We start from the raw sequence: 23,905 nt of genomic DNA on the forward strand, positions 1-23,905 counted from the left end.
GATTTTCACTCGTTTTTCGACTTTTTGTAGAAGGAAACATTCTCTAATATGTCATTACCTACTACGCATTGCACATGGAGGGATAAAGGAAGAATAAAACTTTTTTTAACGTAAATACTCTGTTGTGACGAGTAGCGAGCTTTTAAATGTATTGTTGGTTTGACACCATGCGGTTGTGAAGTAGTATATTTTTACTGTTAGGTGGCGTACGCAATCAGCAGGTAGCGAATATCGTAAGTGCAAAGTTGAAAGTTGATTTTGAAGTGCTCTGTTCACTATCTCACCATAACAGACTTCAAATTCGAATGTTGTCGTAAACGAGAATGCAAAGACGCGCGTTCGGTAGTATGTAGCCTAATGATTGTCGTATAAAATGTAGGTTGTAAGATGCTCTGCTCTGCCTTTGTCAATATACCGTCAGCGTAAAGTTTTCGTTTTGTATGTCTGTAATCTGTAGAAACAATATGAATATAATAGTAAGACGAAGGTTTTTTTTAAAAAAAGCGATATACAAATAGGGGCACAGGCATTAAGTTCGCTATAGGCACAGGCCATTAATTTCAACTGAGGAATGTATGTTGTGATGACTTTTGAACAAAGACGTTCGGCCGCAAATCTGCGCACGCTACTTTACGATAACTTCAGACTTCACTCTTATTTATATCCTGCGTATCGAACAATAGTGACGACTAATGATGTATCCCAATTACTGAAGGTGTATAATATTTCACGTGTGTGGGACGACTTTTTTAGTTAACCGTATCCACTCTTTCTATTATTAAAGCGGAAATGCCTTGTGCGCGCGTAGGCTTGTATATGAATCACCCTACAACGGACTTCTACCTAGAAAAGTGATAGCAAATTAAATGAACTACTTTGTTACTAGTCAACTTGGCTGAATTTTAAATTCTTCGTTAACTGTTTAAAAAAAATTGTTATTTTTAGGAGAAAGATGAAGCAAAAAAGTTCTTTTTTTGAATATTTAAATATATGCTATATATGTTAAAAATGATTTTATTATTTCAGTTATTGGCTGATTTAAATGATAGATGTAGAACACACTGTGCTTTGTATTTGTATTATGTAGCTGTCATTTTTCTCTCATTGTGGTTTGCATCTCGCTCAACTATCGTGTTCTGTACATATGGCTACTCCCGCTGTACTAACCTCCCCAACCCACCGAACAAAGACATCCCGGAGGTTCAGTGCTCTCCAGGAGAGCCTTGTGAAAGAGATTGGTGTATCACCTCAAGGGTACGTCAATGTTATACTATGTTGCGTTCTAATTAAATTTGTTAACTTAATTTTAAATCTTTTTGTTTTCCTTGCATGTCATTGTTAATCCAAATGTATACCCCTTGTTGCAAACTGGTAACAAAACCGCATGTATTGTTACTTTGTCTATTTGGACCTATTATGGCCATATATGAATATATACGGACAGGTGTGATGAATTATCCTTTTTCTTTGTCATGGACCAATTGTCAACAAAACATTCAAACAGAGTTATCGCCAAGTGGTTTGATTCCCTTTATTTAGTTGCTTTAGTAAAGAGAAGGAGTACACTGTTTATATTATAGCCTGTGCTTATATTAGTAAGCAAATTGCTTCCATAAGCAGCAGGAAGTAGGTAAAGCTCCATTTAGTCACCATGTATGCGGAACATATCTGGTTAATAGTTGTCTGTTACTGTTAGCATACTGTTCAGATGATTTAAGCTGTCTTATATTTATTTTATAATGTATAAGCCAGGTGTTTGACTGACTGAGTAGTTGCAAATATAGGTTTAGTGCATATTTTCTTGCATAAGCACAGTTGCTTTAGTGACAGTGTGGTAAATCATTTTAAATATTCAAATATGCAAATTGAAAACAGACAAATATTAGTCAGTTGTTTTACCTTTTAAAGCACTAATATATATAAAAGCTGTCTCATATGATGCTGATATATATATATATGCCATTAAAATTGAATTAGTCATTTCATAATTTCCTAAATTTAAGCTGCGACTTCCCCTTTTCATTACCTTGCCGTCGTTAATGTAAAACTAACACTGAGTCTGTTTGATGGCCACATCCCGACATGCCTACATGTTCATATTAAGTTTACCCACTCCATACCATTCCATTCTCCAGTCCAACTACTAACAAATAGCAAGTCGTGCTTGTGTGTGTACTGGTCTCAATGCAAACATGATTTATAATCCATTTCCTCTCGGTTCATGTTAGCCTGCGTGGCTCGTTACAAGACGTTCATTCCTAGAAAGATGAGTTAGGTAGTGTGTTACTGCAGTATTGGTATCTCTCTGTGGCTAGAACACATTTATCAAAAACCTTGTCAGACAGTTTGAGCTCTATGTATTACAGTAAGCCAATAACTACAGTCAGTGTAACTGGATAAGGAAGTAGTAGGTTTCAGTGTTTAATTTAATTCAGCCTGCCCAGTTACGTGATCAGATTATAATTTTGGATTAACAAACAATCAAGGCCTGTCATTTTTCAAATAATTCTGGGTGAGCCATTGAGTAAATACCCGCCTGTTAGTCTTAAGCGACATATTTGCTTAATAAACAGAGGCGCTTTGGAAACATCGCCTTGCTATGTTTAAGCTTCAACTGCAAGTTAAACGTTAGCTTGGGCAGCTAAGTGGTGTCGTTTATAACAGTTTCAAGGTCTTGGGTGTCGCGTGTTTCCCTACTGTTTCTATTGAGCATGTCTGTTGGGGAGGATAACGACAACTTTTTGTTAAGCAGTGATGGAAGGGGGTCTCATATTTCTCGCATTAGAAGTAAATTTATGAACAATGTCGATGAAGGAAATATCTCAGATTTAAAATCCGTCAATGGAAATCCAGACGTTCAACAAAGAAGAGAAAAGTTTTCCTCAGCAAAAAAGGTTTAAGGCGTTCTTTTTTACTTTACTGTGTTATTTATTTATTTTAAAAATGTAATACTGTTGTTTTTATGACATAAACTTTATCCTAAGTCTATAACTTATTTACAGTAAGTAAACTGCTTACAGTACTGACTACTGGTACATACAGTACACAGCTACAATATGAAAAATGACATACAGGAAGTATGTTACTATTTTGCTGGGTCATACAAATAGCATTTCGTTTTATTAGTGTAGCATATCAGGATTAAGTTATATTTCTTCCAGCTGCTATAACAGCTGAGCTAACCCACCTTCTAATAACAGGTGGCTTACAGCCTTAGATACTGTATGTTTTAAATTTTACTGAGCCACAAGTTTGATAGGACTAAGTTTAATCCATGATAAGTATTTAGTTACAGATTAAAAAAAAGCTGTTTGATACATACGCAGAAACATTTTGATATATTTAATGACAGACGGAAAAAAGCTGTTTGAAATGTTCAATGACATAATATTGTTTTGACAACAGGTGTTTGAAAGCCTTCAATCAACCCCAGTGAAGTATCCACCCCCACAAATATTAAGGAAAACAGGACCAGTTTCACCGTCTAGGTCAGGACCACTAAGTCCGACAACTACTTCATCTTTCTCCTCTTGGTCTACGCTCGTCAGTGAGCCTGACAGAGCAGAACGAGAGGACTCACAGGCTGAAAGTGTCGCTAGCAGCATCGAGACATCGCCACTTAGACACGAGTTACGAGGAAGGCCGAGGTCTTCGCGATCACATCAGAAAATGCCCCGAGGTATGCAACATAAAACGCAATACAATCAAGTCGTTGTGTGGGCAATTGAAAATTATCTTGTGTTTATACCAAGGTGGCTCAGTAGACTCACTAATACGATCTCCCTCGTCGGAGCGAGAAGTTATAATCATAGAATCCACCGATGCCATTGGAGGGCGCCCTCCAAAAGCAAGAGTTTCCCAGGATAAAGATGGAAAAGGTGATTTTTCTTTTTACAAAACCATATAGGCATATAATTTACATTTTAGTACACAAAACCATTTTTAGAGCGAAACCGAAAAAACATTAGTGAAATTATCTCCACATTCGAGAAACGGTCGCGCTCCACTGATAGAAATGATAACTATCACCGCGGTAACAGAAGTAAACAAGGCAGTCCAACAAAAGGTATGGGAGGGTCAAGTGCCCGGCGCCCTCCTACCCCAGCTTTGGATAACAGACCACGTCGGCCAACATCCATGGTTGCTGTGGATACTGGTAACACAGAAATCACCCAAGCCCCAGTGGCTCACAAGTATATAGAGGCGCTCTCGAAACAATCTTCCGAAAAACCGCGGGCAGCAGTGACGAGCCAAACCACAAAGGACAAATCTCACAACTCAATCAGCTCACGTTCCGATTCTTCTGATTCTGTTTTTACACCGGGTTATTCCTCAACCTCATCCACTCCTGCTCTTCCCTCTGTCTCTACAACTCCTCTCTCAGCTCTTCCATCGGGAGTTCGGCCTCCCGTCAACTCTCGCGCATCTGACAGCCAACCTCTTACCATAAATTCACCGGGAACAATTTCAACCCTCGTTTCAGAGCGCCTCAGTAAAATACCCCCTACCGATAGCCAAGAATCGGAGAAAACTGCAGCTACATCACAGTCAATACGACGTAGTAGTTCCAGCAGCGTCAACAGTACTTCCAGTGTTGGTAGCAGCGTGACTCGTGATATTTCCTACCGTGCGGCTGTCCGCAGCCACACTATACAAGACAGGATGTCAAAGTTTGAAAATAAATCTGATTCAAGCAAGAAGCCAAGCCAGTCTTCATCTGCAACTTCAAAGAATGGCGACCTTTCCGAAAATGAGCTTCCGACTCGTAAAATATCTTCCGAGTCAAGCAGCAGCCACATGTCATCCTATTCTTCTCATTCCGAGCCACCAAGCGAACCATCTCCCCAAATTCCTCATCTATCTCGTACAAATGGGAACAAACTAGTTGACGAGGGCCACTATCAAACCCCAAACTCTATACCAAAAGATACTATTGCCTTGAAAAGAGAGCATGAAGTCCGTCCTGGCCACCTGTCCGTCGAATCTGACTCTTTTCTGGAAAAATCTGCTTTATCCCAGCAATCTCCTCTCACCAGCAGTATTTTTAAGGCACTGGGGTTGCAGGAATCTTACACAGCTGACTCTCCAAAGGGTGAGCCAGCTCAAGAGCAAGCTAACTACTCCTACCAGCAAGATGTGGAAGCGTCAATCTCCACATCCTCTGCCTCTAAAGAGGAGGACACTCCATCAGAGCTTCATTCTAGAGAGACAAGAACTGAGGAGGAGGAAGAGGAAGAGGAAGAAAATGAGGAATCTTACCCTTCTGACAAGGAGTCTGATAATGAAGGCCCCACAAGTTACGATGTAAGATCGTTTTAAATACTTATACTATACTGACTGTTGGCCCCCCAAAAAAGAAAATTGCCAAACTTAATTTTGTAACCAGGTAAATGGAATGGAAGATTATGAAGAAGAAGGTTTAAACAAGCAAGATGAGGTTGCTGTTAAAGCAGAAACCATGTCTGTTTCATCAATGTCCAATGATGAAGGTGGGTTGTGTAGCATATTTTGTATGTTTGTATGTAAATACTACATATGCTACCTCCACTATAGCAGTGCAATGTTTTTATTGTGAGTTATCATGGCACAAAACTCAAAAAAAACTTCTTTTTTTTATAAATTGCCATTTTTCCTTATACTTACATGTTAGACTTTTTTTCTAGTTTATGTAAAGCTAGTTTAGCAACTGTGAACTACAATGTACACTCAACTCAGTAAATATAAAATATTAAAACCAACTTAACAGGAGGAGGAGAATCCAAGATCCTCACTGATGACAATGGACTTTATTATTATGAAGTACCTGGTCTTCCGGATCACGACTCCTCATCCGATGAAGAGGAAAATGAGGAAAAAAAGGTTGATCATCATCAGCATACAAAGGTCTACTTCAGCAGTGATCCTATACCAGTAAGTACTTGTTGTTTGTTGTGTGTTACTGAGATTTTTTTGGGCGTCGTAGCACAGTGGTAGCACACCTGCTTCTAGCCCAGTGGATTCGAGTTAGAAGCTGGAGGCGCATGCATTGTGGGTGTATGTATTCCTGTAATAGACACTTAACGGCAGTTGCTTTAACCCGGTCGCTCCCAATGAGTAACTAAATTGTCAGCCACACAAAAAAAAGAGTTGTCTAAATTGTCAACCACACAAAAGATGAAAATTTCCAAATTATTTACTTACAAAGTAACAAATGTGGTGACTCATGAGCGGACATGAGGTGTATGCCATAGAACACCGGTGTTATATTATAAATTAATGATTATCTAATATCTTTCCTCCGTTATGTGCAGATTTGTATATTCTTTGCTAGTTTAGATTTGTTGTGTTGTAATGTATTATGTAATAAATATTAGGTTTTTAATGAATTATTAAATGTAACATTTCTAATGTTGTGTTGTACCGAAAAAAATGATAGTTTCACTTTAACAGTAGCATTATAAGAGTGCCTGACAACAATGTGTATATTTGCTTTCTGTTTCATGAGGTTAGTGTCCATTACTCAAGCCTACAGTAAACGTATATAGTGCTGTTGTGTCATGACATGTTGCAACTTGTTTAGTTAAAACTCAGTTATTAATCATTGTTTCTGCGCTATGTGCACATATAGGTTACCTTGTGTAAATAACCAACCGCATTGTCAGTCGGTATAACATAGTTCATTTTGCGGAACCATTAAAGAATAGTGTAAACAGAGTGTCATGGTCCATTTTACCGGTTGTAAATCACGTAATCCAATTTCCACTATATACCGATAAATGATGTGTTACTTAGTTAAAAGTTTGGAAGGGCAGCAAAGATTGCCTTTATTTCGTTGCATACTTCCCCTAAGCCTGCACCTGGCGCTGATCTAGAGTTGTTATACCCAATTACGTTCTCATGGGACGTCCAGGAGCGTTACGTAGTTGTTTAAACCGCTGTCGCACAGCTTCGCATTCTCCAACCAGCGTGGCACCGATAATAACAGGTTGCTTAGTTTCAAAACATTCAATTAACGTCGCCGAAAAATGCATCCGACACGTCAACGCAAAAAGTGTGTGAAATTTTGCCACCAAAAGAAACGAAATTTAGTGACAATGAAACTGGTTCTAAAAGCGTGAGATTAATACTTTCCCCTCAGGCGCTATACACAATAACAACCGTGCACCCGCTACGCGTCCGACGTTACAGTTAATAGACAGAGTTCAAACCGCTTTGACCCTTGGCAACTCCGTACCGATATGTACGCTTTACGAAGCCTGCAATTTCGTCCTCACATTTTCATTACGGCATCTACGTTACAGTCTCGATACCAACATAATAAAATATCAAGTATTGGATTATGTTTGCCAAACGAACAATCAATTCAGTTTTGTGGTTTCGTGAGTCAACCCACGTCACGACTGTTCGTCGAAAATTAAAGATTGCCAGACAGGACGACGTGTATTTTCTTGTACACGTTCTCAAGTGGTTTGAACTAGAAATACACAGCCCAAATATCCCACTAGTCACTGTTTCCATTTTGTATAATCCCACGAGCTTCCGAACTCGTTTTCTCGTCCCCCGGTTAGTCATCACCGATTTTACCGTCGTCTTCAGTGGATCCCTAGTTTTGTATACACTGCTCGCCATGTGACCCGATACGCTGCGATACTGTGTCGCTCGTCCGTGCGTGATTGGCTGCTGGGCCTCGTTCTCTACGTCATATCCTGTTTGCTGCGTTCCGGACTGGTACTCGCATACCAAGATTTTATTGCGTGAGGCAATATTCATTTTCGAGAATTATTAACTCTGTGACGTAACATACACCCAGGTAAGGAGAAAGGCTCTTTAGAACAACAATCGTGGCCGCAATATCCCGATTACGGTTGATTGCTAGAGTGAAAGCTCTTTGCTCCCAACCAATAACACACAACAGATTGAAAAGCTATTAACGATTTCATTTCACAGTCTTAAAACCGATTTAAATACTACCTAACAGGGGTCGTAAATGGCAAGATTTACGCTCGTTTAGTGTTGCTGTTATAGTTAAAACATTCATTAGTCTCTTTTTGAAACCAGTCTTTTTGACTGCCTTGTAAATATTTATAAAGTTTACTTTTCACGAAACTTGGTATATTTCCTTTGCGTTCTCGGTGCCTGTAGTTTTACAAGTAAAACTCAACGCGTCGTGGCCGCAACTGGAAAATGGTGTTATTTTCGTCAGTTTTGAGTATTGTCAACTTGGTGGGTTACTTCCTTCTGTTAAAGAAATCTCCAATCTCCCGCCCACTGGTTTCACATCAGCCCGTGATATTAGCAGACCTGAACCGCAACCGTTTGTCAGTTATACTGGTGTTTCCACTTCGCACCGATGTCTCGTAAATCAACTTCCTACGTTGCGTAAAGTGAGGTTTAGATAACTTGTTGTTTTTATAAGTATGTTCCGCAATTCGACACTGGTGCAAATAAAGTCGCTTGATTTTGTAATAATTGGAAAATAACTCTCATTTAATCGGAATGTGAGCATATATTTTACCATTCTTTCAAGAGTTATATTCCGTCAATATCCATTTAAAGTAATTAAGCAGCAACTTAGGAACAAACGATTGCTTTTCGCAACGACGCTGCCAGCGGCTGTTTATCTCAACGCTGACCTTTACTACGTAACAAAGCAGTTTGTGATTAGACAGTTGAAAGATAATGACGCACTTATTGCTTTCGGCGACTTCAAAATTATTTCCGGACAAACATTGCGGCCAAAACACGTTCTATTAATTAAACAGTTAATTTTCGCATATAGGCATCAACTGTATATCCTTATAGTTGCAGGCGCATTTGTGATATTAAGCCAACTGGTAATCGTTGGTTTCTGTGTTTTCAAACAATTTTAATCGGATAAAATGGGCGTCTGTAACGTGCCTAAGAATAGAAATTCTCGCGCGCCGTGTTTTGCTTGTATGTAAGTACATGTTATTACAACGTATGGGTGTATGACAACGTTCGCAACTCGACGTATCATTTCGCGTTGTATCGTTGTCGTACCTACCATGGCGCCAGTCCTTCGTTGGTTTCACGCTCCACTGACCACGTACCTCTGTGACATCATAATCCTGCTTTCCTGTCACGCGTCCAATTACATCAACGCTTTTTGTTGTGAATGTTCTCATGGCAAAGCGCGGGGAAAAGGCCAGCGCTGTGTCAATACAACTGACTAATTATAATCCTCAGGCGCCTTGGTATGAATTAGGATCTTTAAAAAAGAATGTCACATTGTGCAGCGAGCTGTAATTGGTTTGCTTTGTTCGCGCCCTACCCGTTTGTGCAAGAACCCGGAAACGGCCTTCCAGTTCCCACGTCTGCTGCCCGAACGGTTTCCTAAAGCGTGATTTTCCAACTGCACGCTTGCTTTGCCATGTATAGCGCCACTTCGACGATGTGTGTATGTTTATTGAACTTCCGCATGCCTTTTAACGCGTCATTTGCTTCTTCGAACTGCAATTTCACCGTGCTTACCGCGCACGACGCTTCTATGGTGATTGACGGACGTCCTGTGCGAGTCTGCCTCAAATCACCTCGCGAGAACGCCACCCGTGTTATAAGTCGACAGGTTTTGCTCGTAACACATGCGATCAACCGACTCGCTTTACCCAAGGGTGCGTTTAGAATTGCCGTTTGATGACACGCTCTAAATTGCGGAGTGTTGGCTCGAGGGCTGGAGCTTTTCTTCAGTGGTACTCAAACCACTGTTCAGGTTCATCTGTTGTCACAGCGAACCAACGGTTTGATATCATTCAGAATGAATCACTCCCACCAACCTAACCACTACCCTGGTGCAGCCACGAACAGTTGCACTAGATCCTTACACATTCTTACTTAAACATTCCTTAATTCCAACCCAAACAAAAACACAAGGACAGCATATAAAACAGTACAACCTATTGCATTGCCCTTACATTAAACAAAGTTATAATGCTCTGTCATAATCTATATTATATTCTTTTTTAGTATTTTGTCTATCCAGCCTAATTCACTATTTTAAGTACCTTTATTTTGCGAATCCTTTTAAACAATATTATTCCACCATTTAGGTATTTTTAACTCATTCCACAAGCGACTATGATCGTTGCAACGATGATGTAGATCCAGTGTCAGCATCTGCAGAGTATGAGCTGGAAAAACGAGTTGAACTAATGGATGTGTTTGATGTTGAACTTGAGAAAGGTAAGAATCTACTACAAAAACTTTATAATACAACCTATGTATCTACTTTATTAAACACAAACTGTTTAATAACAAGGTTTTGTTTTCTTGTATATATATATGTTCTATAACTTTTTTTGTTTATTTTATAAGTAAAACTATTTCCAACTTATTTTATTTATTACTTGATTGAAAGCTGAAACTGTTTCATAACTAAGTTTTGTGTACAAATAAATTAAGATTTTTTATATATAATACAACTTGGGGTATGTGTGCTGTGCATATTCTGTTTGTTTTTCTGAAACAAATGTTTTAGTTCAATACAGATTTTGACTTGTTTTGAACCAACAATTGTTGTTTCACATTTACATTACCTTATTTTGGTAATTGAAATATGTTCAATACATTTGAATAACTTCCTGTATTTCCATCAACTATAAGAATACCTTTTCTGCTGAAAGGTTTTTATTTAATTGCTCTCTTGCGCCACCCATCTGTAAGTAAGCTCTAGTGCATACTACTATACAAGGATTGCAAAAAAGTACATATAGCCTGTTTTTTAACAGAATAGGTTATAGTAAGTATTCTTTTTATCAAAATATACATGTACTTTTTTCCAACGCTGCAGTAGCTTTACATAACTGTTATTAAAAAAGTCGTCATTTTCGGCTATTGGACAATAAGTACATTTGAAGTAAAACCGTAGAAACTAGTCAAGTATTTCATAGTGTCACTGTCAAACATTTTATAATGTCACACAGTTCTTGTAATGTAAGTGGCATAATTCTACCCTTAGCTTTGTATAAAAAAAACCTTTGACCCAAATATTGTTTTCTAACCAGGTCCTGGTGGTTTGGGACTTAGCATAATAGGAATGGGTGTTGGTGCAGATGCCGGGCTCGAAAAACTTGGAATATTTATAAAAACTATATCACCGGGTGGAGCTGCAGACAAGGACGGAAGGTAAGAGAATTTTTCTTGCCCAAAAACAGTTATATATATATATATTATATAGTAGGGTGGGGGAAGATGGGACACCTTCAGCACAGAATATACAAATATCCTGATTGTGTTTGAAACAATTAACATGGTCTATGGGTGTTGGGATGATACGATTTTATAATTATTCCAATTTTCTGCCAACTGTGACAAGAAAATAGAATGATAAGGTGTCCCATCTTCCCCCACCCTACTATTTATAATTTTAAAATTAGTTGGCATAGAAATAAGAATTAATAATATAGACAATGATGGCACTTTAATGAGTTAACATAGAGGTCATGATAAACATAGAAATCTTTTATTAGAGTAAACTATAAATACTTTATAAAATGAAATATTCAACATTTTCAGGATCAAGGTAAATGATCAGATAATAGAAGTGAATGGTAACTCCTTGGTTGGCGTCACACAAGCCTACGCTGGGGGTGTACTTCGGAACACCAACGGGCTGGTTTATTTCAAAATTGGGAGGGAGAAAGAAGGAACACAGGATTCAGAGGTGAGTTTCGTGTAGTAAGGTATGGGTTGATGGGTATTTAACATCTGTTTGTGGTCGTTTAGGTTGCAAGGCTGATACAGCAGTCACTTGAACAAGAGAAAATGGACTGGGAAGACGCACAGGGCTCTGAGGATGGCCAGGTAAGATTATTCTGTTACTTCTGCTACCATACAGGAGGTAAAAAATCTTTCAAGGGCTTGCCTGGTATAAAAAATACTGTATTTCCGAGGTTTTCCAGCAAGACTTGGATGTTTGGATAACTTGCTAGATGGCATAAGAAACATTCGGAATACATTGTTTTTATACCAAGTTTGTTTATAAAAATTTCCCACATATAAAAAGTTGTGGACTTTTTAGGGAAAAATTCTGGGTAATAGGTATTACAAACACGACAATTTTTTTTGATGATAAAAAAATTGAAAATAATAATCTACTTTAAAATATTTAGTTTATCACCAAAGTTTGTAAGCTTGAAGTTCAGAAACAATGTTTATAACTTTTTAAAATAAAGTACTGATTTATACCTAAAGGCAGTTACAGAGATACAGAGAAGTAATACCGTATTTTTACAGATGGATTCCAATGCAGAAGACCAGTCATGGAGATATGATGGAAATGAGGCAAGGGTAAGAATTTTATTTCCTATGCTTTTGTTTTTGTAATTGGCAAAGAGTCTTTAAAGGTGGTTGTTTAATCCTGAGATTTTAGTTTAATCTGGATCACATGTAAAGTTGCTGGTTATTAGCATGGCCTCAAGCACTCAATGGCAGTGTGTGCTGTTTTGTTACACAAGCAATTAGTCTCTTTATGGTAGGCCAGTGCGTCAGAGGTATTTAGGTACAGGGGTATTGACTTTTGGTTCAAAAGTTTTCGAAGTTTTGTATTTTTCGGTTTTGTGTGACTGTAGTCGAGTGTTGTCAGTTTATTTTTGTGAAAACGAAAATCTGCTCAGAAATTGCGGCCGCCCCCAAGGTATCCGGGTGTTCCGGAAAAAATGGAACAGAACGGGTTGCACGGCCGGCACATGGTGCACCGAGATAGTGTTGAGTTTGCAAAACTCAGAGGGGTGTCCCCAACCCCCCCAAATGAAAATGGCGGAGAAAGTTTTGATGGTTTGAGCAATATACGACACAGCAAACCCGTTACCGACCCACATTTGCTGAGTCGGGGTGCGGAATATATTGCTGAGTCACAAGATGATGGTCCGAGAAATGCAGAAGAATTTTTGCCAAAAAAGAAGGTTTGTATAATATTGAAGTGGCAGGAGCATGGGGGGAATAACACATGCAGCATATCTCTTACTAACATTCAGCATGAAAGGTGAAAAATGTAAAAGTAAACCAACAACACAAAAGAGGAATGTTCCATTGTTCCAATGCTATATTAGGTTTACCCTTGTGATTTTCTAAAAGTACTTAATAAGTTAATTTTTTTTAAAGAGAAATTAAGGTTAAATTTTGCTGCTACCTAATTTTTTATTGACCTCCACCAAAAAAAGTTTCTTTCTTAAAAGGTTATAAGCAGTCTTTATTCCTATTTTTACACAATTCAAAATCAGGTTTAAAACATCAGAAATATATATAGTTTATTAATTGTAAACCTCTGGTCTAACTCATGATCCCACAGCCCATGACCCACCATACTTCACCATTGAGGCAAAACCAGCGTACTACCTCCATTGTCCGAAACACAAGAGCAGCGTTTCTTACCAGATGCGTTATTTCGAAACCTCGTTATAAACCCAGATATATGTCTAATTTACCAAGCCCTTTGGTACAAAAGCGGCCAAGTCTGCTGCGCTGTACACGGGGTGTGGTACACTCACGTGTTAAACTGTTTGAATCAGCGTGTAAATAATGTAAAGAATATTACAAAGTCAGATACCACTTAACTTTTGAACTTGGTGTCTTTTCTATAGTATTTGTTGATTTTCACACTAGCTCATTCCATATTTTGAATAAAAATTTTTTTATATTTTATTAGAATTAGACTGTTATATATATTTTGTACAGTTTGAGGTATATATTACTTTTCTCAAAGGGGTTTACAACATTTTAACTGTAGGGCAGAAATCAAAAAACAGAACTTAAAGACCAAACATATATTTTACATAGGTCTTCTGTTATAAAATGAGTTAAATCCCTTGTTTGCCAGCCAAAAGTTTAACTCACATGATGTACCTTGATTGTAGAACTACATTCCTATATTCCATACTCATATCATTATAAGACACAAGTTTTTTCTACCAAATATTTGTCAATCTATAAAATATGCTTTTGCGAAAAACCACAATATTAAGACAAAGCACGAACTTATATGCAAAAAACTTCAGTTTATGAAAGGTAACTTGTGTGCAGGTGGACGTGACATTGTTTCTGGTAGTATTAACAGAGTAGAGTTTACAAAAAAATTTGTGTCTGTTTTTGTAGATTGACTATTTGACCCAGTTTTTCGGTGTTCTTTGCTTGTTTGAATTTGATTTGTTTTCATGGTTGCTGATTTGAATTAACTTCTGCTTTGAAACTAACAATATAATAGCTCTCTTCTATTCTTTTAACAGTTGTTTGAGCAGCCACGCCTAGCAATAAAATTTTGTCCAATTTTCTCATTACGTTTAAATGTCTACCCTTGAGGGTATAGGCTACCGGAAAAAAAACTTCTGTGCCAAATAAAATGCTTTTTGATTACAGTTATCTTAAGGTTTTAATCGAGGCTTAACAATACTTGGTTGTTTGATTGTACTAACTTTATTAACATATAAATCCTATTATCCTAACATTTTGCTTGGTAGTGTTGCTTACTCTTTAACCGAATTACACACCACCGCCATAACCAGTTCAGTGTTAAACAAAACAGCAAAATATTAAATTTAAATAAAAGAAGTTGTTTGTGTAATTTTCTTATCTTTCCCCTGACGTACAAAGTATTTATATTTTAGTTAAACCAAAAAAATCTGAGCTTTTGGAAAAAAACATAAGGGTTGGCGGTGGTGACATTTTTTTATTATATTTCTAAACCGAAATATATATACAGGTTGGAGATACAAGTGAAGAAGATTTCAACACTGAAGAAATAGACAGAGCTTTGGCTCATGTTCAGGTATGGCTTTTGAAATCAGTTTTAAAAACAAGTTAATCTAAAAATGTTTTCTTGAAAATTGTAAAAAAAAATTAAAAAACAAAATAATGTTTTCACTTTGTTTTAATTTTTTCTGATTATGTTTCTTCTCATTTCAGGTGTTTGATCTTCCAGAAGAAGAAAAGATCTTTGCATCCGAGAATGATGAGGAGTACAGATCGAAGATCAGGGAGCTTTTTATCCGACAACAAGTTACAGATGCCGAGATCAAGCAGCTGCGGAAAAGGGTCGGTTTCCAATTTTTTTTTTACTTTTTCTCTCTTTTTTTAAATTAGTTTGGAAAGGAAGTCAATCCTATATCATAACCTGAGCAGGCATTTTAAATAAAGTCTAGAAGACTCAATAAAAGCACCTACCGCATGAACTAATAGTGCCCTGAAAACAAATCAGATTGAGTCAAATACTTTAAAACACGCATTACGGTGGCTGTACACAGTATCTGGCGTGCAAATTCACTTGCGAAGTCGTATGCAAACCCATTACCGAGTTCCACATGCGGCAGCGAAATCCGGACAAAACAGACGAATTCCGGATACTGTGTACAGCCACCTTTACCAATGAGTGGGTAGCATTAAAGTTGGATTTTATCTAACATGTAAAATATGGAGTCTCTAACTTTGTAGCATAATCATTGTATCTAAAAAAAGCTCTCATTTTCAATTAATCTTTGGATTATGTGTGATTTTGGTACCTGGTGTCCCATACAGTGACATACTGATAGCAAATTTAAGCATTCCATTTCATTAGGTTGAAGAGCAGGACAGAGTTGCTGCCGCAACAAATGAAGATTTACAGAAAACACAAAGTGAGCTGGAAAATGCTAAAGAGCAAGTTTCCCTTCTTGACAAGAAATATAACAAGGCGAAAAAATTGATAAAGGAATTCCAGCAACGGTAAGATTTGTCAAGATTTTTACTCTTTAACATATGATATCTTTTCATGGTGTTAAATTTGTTGCTTTTTACAGAGAGGGAGAATTCTTGAAGAGGGAAGCGAATTTTAAAATGCAAATATCGACTATGGAGAAAGTACATGAGTTGGAGAAACTGCAACTTCAAGGACAGGTATGGAAACAATTTGTATAATTTGGAACATTGGTGTCTAAGTAACAGTTGTTATTTTGGGCTTAGTGTTATGTGTAAAATAATAGGACTAAGTTATGGTTTGCACATCTCACAGGATTAAAATGTACGGCACCAATAAATAAACATTGATTAAAAAAAAAGTATTTTAAATAATCACTTAAGTTCCATGTTTTACATTTTTTTCTAAATTATTTTTATTATTGTACAGATCACCAGCCTTGAGAAGAAGCTGGCAAATCAATCCCCACCTAATTCCGCTTTAAACCGGAATAATAGCAACCGGTCAAATGGTCCCCATTCCCCCATAAAGCTGGCACCTACCTACCAACAACATCAGAGCAAATATTTTCCAAGTGTTGAAAATCAAAGTAATTATCGCAGTTTTTTATCAAAAATTAGCTGTCGATCTAGGGCAGTGGTTAGCTTGCTTAACTAGAGCTTGGAGAATATGGGTTTGAGGTTTAATGCTGCTAATTGTTTTGGTGTATGTGTTCTTGGGCAAGCTACTTAATGTTCATTGCTCCAACCCAGTGGTCGCTTATGGGTTGTATAAATTGTTATCTATACATTTTAAAATTTCCTAAAATAAATAACCACTCACATAGTTACTTATATGGTAACTTGTAAGTGGGTACAAAGTATATGATACAGGAAACCTGTGTTACAACTGTTTTTACCCCCTATGTGAGGATAAATATGTTGAATTCATATATTCATTACTTTAATATTCATTTTGCTTAATTTTTAGGCTTCGGTTTAAACTTGTCAAAATCTTATAATTTTAATTTCCCACCCCAGCTCAGTGGTAAAGTTACTAAATTTAATCTTATTTTATAAAAAAAAGGTTCTCCCGTTGTGAGTTACACTGATGGGGCCCCTACTCCCGAAAATCGACCAACAGTTCGTCAGACGTTCGATAATCTTATCGCGAGTTTGGATGACATGCTTGATTCCAGGGCTGACCAGAATAGCGCTTCCAAGTCTGGAGATGTATGTTTTGTGTATTGTATTGAGATTCCAAAATATACATTATGTTTTTACCAATATCCAATATCCAACCATTTTTTATTATAAATATATATATTTTTATTTATTGTATTTTTTTAGAAATTACTTATTTATGAGAATCTGGTCAAATTTCCTAACAAAACACACATAGATCGGAATAGTTTGTTGTTTTCTGAATTATTTTGTGTATTCAATACACCACACATATGCAACAGTTAATGTAGATTTTCATTCATATCACCAGATATCTCAAGATACATCGAACCACCTCGATAACTCAGCACTTAAATACAGAGCCAAGTTGAAAGGTCCAAGATATGTCAAGTCAAACTCAAAGTCAGATGTAAGAACGAATATGTGACCAAACTTCATAAAAAAAAACAAAAAATTAGAAAAAAAATATATAAAAAAGATTAAAAAATGTGGTACAGTTTATCAAAAATAAATTTAATAATTTTTTTAGTGCTATTTTAAAGTGCAACAGTTTTTATACATTGTATACCACTGATGGTAAAAAAACATATTGCTTAGAGTACAGTAGAACAGGTTTTTTTCTAAAACTAAAATATATATTCATTAACTGTAAGTGTGCATACAGTTCCCATATATTGTATACCAATAGTGTTAATGATAAAAATATTTGTGTTAATTTTGTAGAGTGAAAATTGGGAACAGGAGAAAACTGCCGAAGGATTGGAACAACTGCATGGGAGTCCCCTGTCCAAACGAGGAACCCCCTTACCCATGTATGTATAAAAAAACTCATGTCTTTACTTCCTCCAAAAGTCTTAATTTTCTATTTGTTACACTTTAATATTAAATAACATATTTCTTTCAATGTAATTCAAATGAATCAAATTATTATTTTCCGCAGGCAATTTGACCCACCCCAAATAAAACAAGTGAACCTGTCACCACTGCCTCAATCCAGTCCTGGTGGGATGGGTGACGTACCAACCACTAAAGAATCACCAGCGCTTGCAGTTCGCATGCGTCGCATAATAAATGTAAGTTGTTTCCATAACAGTGTGTTCCTAACTTTGCCTCTAACATGCATGGCATGCGTAACTTGCACGGTTTAACTCACAAAGGAGGACGACACAGCACCAACTGCTCCACCCACCAATGACAGCGAGAAAGAGCCCCCACGAGGAAGTGCTCGACCTCAGTCCGCTGCGTCAACTATTTCAGGCCTGTCGTCTCACTCCGAGGAGGTATGATATGCTGCGGGGCAAAGTTTCTGCAATGGTTGCATGTTTTGTAGCAAGAATGAAATTCTTTGCTATGCTTCTTCATACCCATTAACTCCTGGTCTGTTCCTAATCTAAGTTGGACAAACTTTTTCAGTCACTAATTTGGTTTCAGTAATTGGTTATGTTCAATTAATGTGCAAGGTATAGCCCTGGTTGTAAGTTGTTTACCGCCCTGTCCTAAATCCTAACCTATTTTTACAAAACTTACTGCACTATATGACAATACTAATACCAATTACCAACACCTGTTTTTTACTGCTAAAATGTAAACTTTATTTTTATTCCAAAAAATTCAAATAAATATAATTTTAAACTTTGTGGCTTAAGGGCTCTGTAGAAAAAAAAGAGCAAACGCAAGGTGAGATATACCTTACTACTCCTACTTGGTCAGTGGATGAAGTCACAACTTGGATGAGTGGTTGTGGTCTTGCCCATCATGTTACCACCTTTAACAGAAGCAAAATAGATGGCTCTAAACTACTGTCTATAGACAATGATAAACTCAAGGTGAGTTTTGAAATTATTGGTTCAGTTCGTGGCTTTGGCAGCAATGCTTTTGTATGAAACTTTTACTTGGAATACTTTACCCACAGTGTGTGTATAACGACTTTTGTTGCTAATTTCCTTTTTTCATTGTACTTGTTCACCTGGTCTTCGTTACTTTCAAGGAATAAATAAAAAAATTACGTGTTATTATACATTTACCCATTTACCAGTTGTTTTTGTCCCTTTTTAATCTTCATATGGTTTATAGGAAATTGGTATTACCGACAAGTCAGAAAAAAATCTTATCAAACGAAAAGTGAAGGAATTAAAGTCCAAACATGAAAAAGAGAAGAAAATGGCGGAAAAGATAAACAAAAAGCAGAAAAAGGGTTTTCGGACAGGGAAAAAGCCTCGTTTTTAGGAGCAACTTTATCCTCGCCACTTTCTCCAAATTATATTGTCATTGAGTGTTCGTATTCCAGTATTTCATTTCTTTTCCACCCTGCCCAATTGCAAGCTGCTGGATATAGAATTATTATGTAATAGTGAAAGATTTGTATTTTTCTTGTGTACCAGCAGCACAATCCTACTCAAGTGCTCAGTTATTCTAAAGTTGTACAGCTTCTGTAACATTCCAGCGCAAGACTGTTGGCCGTGTGACCAGTGCAAGCCAAAAGTGCGTTAGTTCCAGATCTTTGCACTCATGGAAGATTTTCAATCTTTTATACCCCAGTTTAATTTCTGTTGTTTAACTTCGAAAAATTACAAAATATCTTGTATAACGTACACTCAGCGTGTTTTTAAAGCGTAACAAAAAAATAATTATATGTTTCCACCTACAGTACAGTCAGTTTAGGCATACACCTGCAAAGTAAGCATCGCACACAGGTAACATTATGAACTGTGTTACCCTGCTCCAGTACAATAATACAAACTGTCACTGTTTAAAATGAATAATCATTTCTTTACGGGATAAGTTCTCTCAAAAGGGGTATTTTTTGTTAATTTACATTAAAATCCGTAAAAAAGAAAAATCACCAAACCCNNCAACAGCATAATTTTTCAAACTTGATTTTCGAACGTCTATTAGAATGATTAGATTAAGACGAAAAGAATTTATTTTCCTACCCTGCGCTTAGATGTGAAAAGGGAATCAGAGAAATGGGGAAGTACCTGAAACAGCTTAGTAAAGAAGTCGTTGGTATAAAGGTAATGAATAATTTTGAAAAAAGACACTGAAAAATTTGTAAATAAAGACCACTGGGAACTTTATTATGTAAGTAATCATTATATAAACTATCATACCGATGTTGTGCTAAAAAATCTTTTAAATTAACACTCTAAAAATATCTTACTCTGATTTAGTTAGTTTTACTTTAAATAAATAGTTTTTCTTTATATAGGAGCAACCACGGGGATACAGGTATGAATTGTTTATATACATGTATATTTGTGTGCGTTAAACATTTTTTTTTCAGATATTTTGTCAAAGTACTTTTATAAGGCACATGAGTTTACTACAAGTGGGTATCCAGGTGATTTTATTGGGAGTGGTGCTTATGGAGTTGTAATCAGATGTGACCATAGGAAACATGGAGTTGTAGCTGTTAAGTGTATGATTACAGCAGGAAAGGACTTTGGAGAAATGCAGATAGAAAAAAGGTAAATATATATATATAGTTTATAAATGTTTTGCTTTTTAAATTATAAACATAAAATTTGTATCTATCGCTAATATGTATCAAATATTAATTTTTTTTCAAAATTTCAGAATGACTGACGAAGCCAAGATGATTCTTAAGTCGTCACATGATAATACCAACACAAACATAGTCAAGTTGCTTGGGATTACAAAATGGGAGGGTTCTGTTGGTTTGGTAATGGAATACATGGCTTATGGGAGTTTGGAAACTGTTGTTTTTAAATATACGGTTCCAGAGTTGTTTTGGGACGTCAGGATGTTCATTGTCAATCAGTTGGTAAATGGAATCAACTACATGCATTGTCTCAAAAAACCTATTGTACATGGAGACTTAAAACCTGAAAATGTGTTGCTAACTAATGGCTTGGTGACAAAAATAGGCGACTTTGGCGCTTCTGCCATGGCGTCTTGTACCGGTTCTACTGTGCAAGGTAGTGCTACCAGTGGAAATGCCAGGGGTGGTAACTATCAGCATACGATTGCATATACCCCTCCAGAGATGTTAAAAAATACATTTGTTCGTAGGAAGCCCACAATTGATGTATATTCGTTTGGCATTATATTGTATGAAATAATAGTGAGAGAGCGTGCTTTCCCAGCACAGGCCATGCATTACCGGGATATGTTCGAGGCAGCTATCTGTGAAGGACAGCGGCCAGACATGGATTTTGTAAAAGAAATTGGTGAAACAGTTGAACAAGAAGATAAACTAAAATTTGATTTCATGGTTTCTTTGATGACAGAATGCTGGGCACAACAAGCAAGCAGGCGTCCAGTTTTAAAATCTGTTTTGGAAAATATTGCCAAGCTTCCAAAATCGGCTGACTTGGAAAGCCATATTCAGGAGGTTGAGGGGCACTTGCAAACGGAAACAAAAGCTTTTCAAAGAAATATAAACCTCACTGATTTCCAAATCAACCATAATGCTGAGCAAAGTGAATCAGGTTCAAATTCAGACACCCCACAAATGGGGAGTACTGAACATAATGATAATATTGGTAGCAATACTAACAGCTCAGGGGGCATGCCGTCTTCAGGCAGAAACCAAGATAGCTATTTCAACGAAAAAGATCAAAAGCAGACAGAGGGAACATCAACGTTATTTTCAGCTTTCGAAAGTACAACTGTTGATGACACAGGTGTCCAATAAAAATAAATTTTAAGATAAATTACCTGCATAAGTGGCCTGGCTGTTGAGGTAATTTAATCTGCCTGAATCCTGGGTGCTCACTCATATAGAATATATTAGAGCCATTTTAATGAAATTTTCACAATGTTTGTTGTTTTTAGAAAGTGTGGGTGATATTCTTGAAAGACTTGCAGAAGAAGGTAAGAGTTTTAACATTTTACATATTCAATTATATTATAATGAACATAACATTAATTTTTCTGTACCTAAGGCACAGTTGTTAAAAACACCGTAACAATAAACTCTAGTTTGTTAGTGAAAGGAAAGGAATCAAAAAAAGCTGATGTTATATTATGATGAATTCGCAGTAAATTTGATAAATAGAAAAATTTCCTGACTTTTGTACTTGTGTATTAATACACCAATATTTTGTCTTCATGTTCATATACCTTATTTTAAACTTTTAGAGGATGGGGAACAGTCTATACAGAGAGGGAACTACCAGCATGCAATAGACGTGTTTCAAAAAATGATCTCAAACAGTAATAACCCAAACAAGATTTCTCTGCTACGACTTAAAATTGCTCTCTGTCTAAATAAGGTAAAAATGACGATAAAAAAATAAAAATAAAATTTTGTTTTACTTTTAGTTTTTACTTCATTTTTCTTTCAGATTGGTGAAAGGCAAAAGGGGGATGAACAACTATATGCAGCACTTAAGTCATGGTCAGGTTCTCTCTCTCAAAATGAAAATGATCAAAAGCAGCAAATTGAACAACTTATGCGTTCTGCCGATCAATACCGGCACATGGGGAGTGATATGAGAGCACTGATGATCTACCAGCAAGCTGCGGAAAAATATAAGAATCTTAAATCTCCAGAACACTCTTTAAGTGGTGTTGTAGTATGTATATGTAAGTTATAGCTTTCAAATAGTTTTTTTTTGTTTCACTTTTAAATTCATTAGTTCCAATGCTAGTACTATATTTATCTTTAGAACAAAATTTTGTTCAGGGTAAAACATGGAAAGTATTATCTGTAACATATAGGGTATGAATCACTATTTAACTAAAATTTTCTGCCGCATTTTTTTCACATGAATCCACCATTTATGGTGTGTCAGTGATAGCTGCTTGTCAAATTTATTTTTTATTAAAATCCTTATTTTTTGTAGCAAAAATTAAAAAGATGTTTCGAGAAAAAATGAGTTCTGGAAAGGCCGCCCCCGTTATTAAGGACCTTGCTAAATGGCTTACTCGAGTCAGTAAACCAAATCCAAGGCTGTTGGCAAAAGGTCTGCATGATGTGGCAAATTTCTTCTCCCATGGATCTGAAAATGAGCTTGCTTTGACTTACTACAAGTAAGATTGTAGTTCAATAGAACATTGTTTAGAATTATGGTAACAAAGGAACACTAGGTTCAAAGCTTGATGCTGCTACCATTGTAAGCATGTGTCTGTTAAAGGTTATTGCTTCAAGCCAGAAGTCACTAAGTTGCTATTCAAACTATAATCATATCAAAAAAACAAATATATACTGATTTATATAGAAAATCAATTTTAAAAAGCTAGAAGTGTTCAAGTTAGGTATTTTGCGTAATAGAACTCCTATGTTACGCCACTGTAAGACATTAAATAGAGAAATCCTTTATGTTTTAAAAAAATATGTCATCTAATATTTTTTTTCTAGAATGGCAGTTGATAAAATGGAGGAACTGTTTAAGGATAGAGCATTTACCATGAACCTGTATGCTCAGTGTCTACATAACAGGGGGGTTGTGCTTAAGTCCATGGAAAAGTATGAAGAAGCAGAAGATCATTTCGAAAGGAGTGTGAAATTTTATGAACAATCCACTGATTTTGATTCGGAAGAAGATAAGCAAGAAACTTTGCGACAAAGTAGAGATAGTCTCCGCAGAGTGAGACAGCAACAAGGAAAGCCTGTCTTTTGAAATGTTTCGTGTGTAGGAATAAAATTGGATTATTTACCCTAGTTTGGCTGGACAATTACAGTTATGACATGTGTATTCTCTTTCATACACCATATGCCTGTTTGCGAGTTACCACATTTGTAACCTGGTATGTGATCTTTTAGAGTTTTAACATCTAAAACTGTGTATACATCTCTTCACATCAATTTAATATATTGTGGTATTAAAGTTATTTGACTATAATTGACGCAATCAGCTATGTGTTTTTTGTATTCACCCTGTTTTAACAAGCAATTAAATTGTTACTTCTTTGTAACCATTGTTTAATTAAAAAAGTTTGTGTCAGTATAAATAATGCTTTTTTCCATTTAAATGTTAAACTTTAACGTGATTGTTATTATTACATGCTCTTAAACTTAATGACTTCTGTCTCTAACACGCCTTAGCATTACGTCAGTCATACAGGAATTCCGTTTTCTATATCCAAATAGTTAACCAGTCACTCGTATACTATT

General features: G+C 36.5%; 2 protein-coding genes across 4 annotated transcripts; both read left to right on the forward strand.

The window, feature by feature from the left end:
* The first annotated feature begins 1,011 nt into the window (after positions 1-1,011).
* LOC100179135 (neurabin-1) lies at positions 1,012-19,415 on the forward strand. 3 transcript variants are annotated; one of them, XM_002122960.5, is made up of 25 exons: positions 1,013-1,254; positions 2,753-2,894; positions 3,406-3,679; positions 3,753-3,878; positions 3,947-5,304; positions 5,387-5,489; positions 5,747-5,910; positions 10,047-10,179; positions 11,001-11,121; positions 11,512-11,659; positions 11,722-11,799; positions 12,232-12,285; positions 12,612-12,899; positions 14,693-14,758; positions 14,896-15,024; positions 15,545-15,690; positions 15,765-15,861; positions 16,091-16,250; positions 16,727-16,872; positions 17,135-17,233; positions 17,548-17,636; positions 17,765-17,897; positions 17,982-18,104; positions 18,471-18,650; positions 18,898-19,415. In XM_002122960.5, exons 1-25 carry the CDS (start codon positions 1,145-1,147, stop codon positions 19,048-19,050), a joined length of 4,620 nt encoding a protein of 1,539 aa, XP_002122996.1. In that variant the 5' UTR covers positions 1,013-1,144; the 3' UTR covers positions 19,051-19,415. The 3 variants fall into 3 exon arrangements, with proteins under 3 accessions (XP_018668830.1, XP_002122996.1, XP_018668831.1); XM_018813285.2 differs by lacking the exon at positions 17,982-18,104 and having other exon boundaries at positions 1,012-1,254; XM_018813286.2 differs by lacking the exon at positions 12,612-12,899.
* Positions 19,416-19,764: 349 nt separating this feature from the next.
* On the forward strand, positions 19,765-23,810 carry LOC100185457 (receptor-interacting serine/threonine-protein kinase 4-like). Its single transcript, XM_002122386.4, has 9 exons — positions 19,765-19,905; positions 20,033-20,052; positions 20,108-20,291; positions 20,401-21,470; positions 21,622-21,660; positions 21,928-22,061; positions 22,134-22,374; positions 22,635-22,821; positions 23,150-23,810. Coding segments are annotated over exons 1-9 (2,139 nt in total). The 5' UTR covers positions 19,765-19,903; the 3' UTR covers positions 23,412-23,810.
* The last annotated feature ends 95 nt before the right edge of the window (positions 23,811-23,905 follow it).

This window comes from Ciona intestinalis, chromosome 9, assembly GCF_000224145.3.
Source record: "Ciona intestinalis chromosome 9, KH, whole genome shotgun sequence".
Lineage (NCBI taxonomy): Eukaryota > Metazoa > Chordata > Ascidiacea > Phlebobranchia > Cionidae > Ciona > Ciona intestinalis.

Bases quoted from the DNA above. Each gene is read 5' to 3' on its own strand.
- LOC100179135 (XM_002122960.5), top strand. From the start codon at position 1,145: ATGGCTACTCCCGCTGTACTAACCTCCCCAACCCACCGAACAAAGACA. The intron at 5,305-5,386 runs GTAAGATCGTTT...TTTTGTAACCAG, and splicing joins AAGGCCCCACAAGTTACGAT to GTAAATGGAATGGAAGATTA. The intron at 17,637-17,764 runs GTATGTATAAAA...TATTTTCCGCAG, and splicing joins CGAGGAACCCCCTTACCCAT to GCAATTTGACCCACCCCAAA.
- LOC100185457 (XM_002122386.4), top strand. The intron at 21,661-21,927 runs GTAAGAGTTTTA...TTAAACTTTTAG, and splicing joins TGAAAGACTTGCAGAAGAAG to AGGATGGGGAACAGTCTATA. The intron at 22,375-22,634 runs GTAAGTTATAGC...TATTTTTTGTAG, and splicing joins TGGTGTTGTAGTATGTATAT to CAAAAATTAAAAAGATGTTT.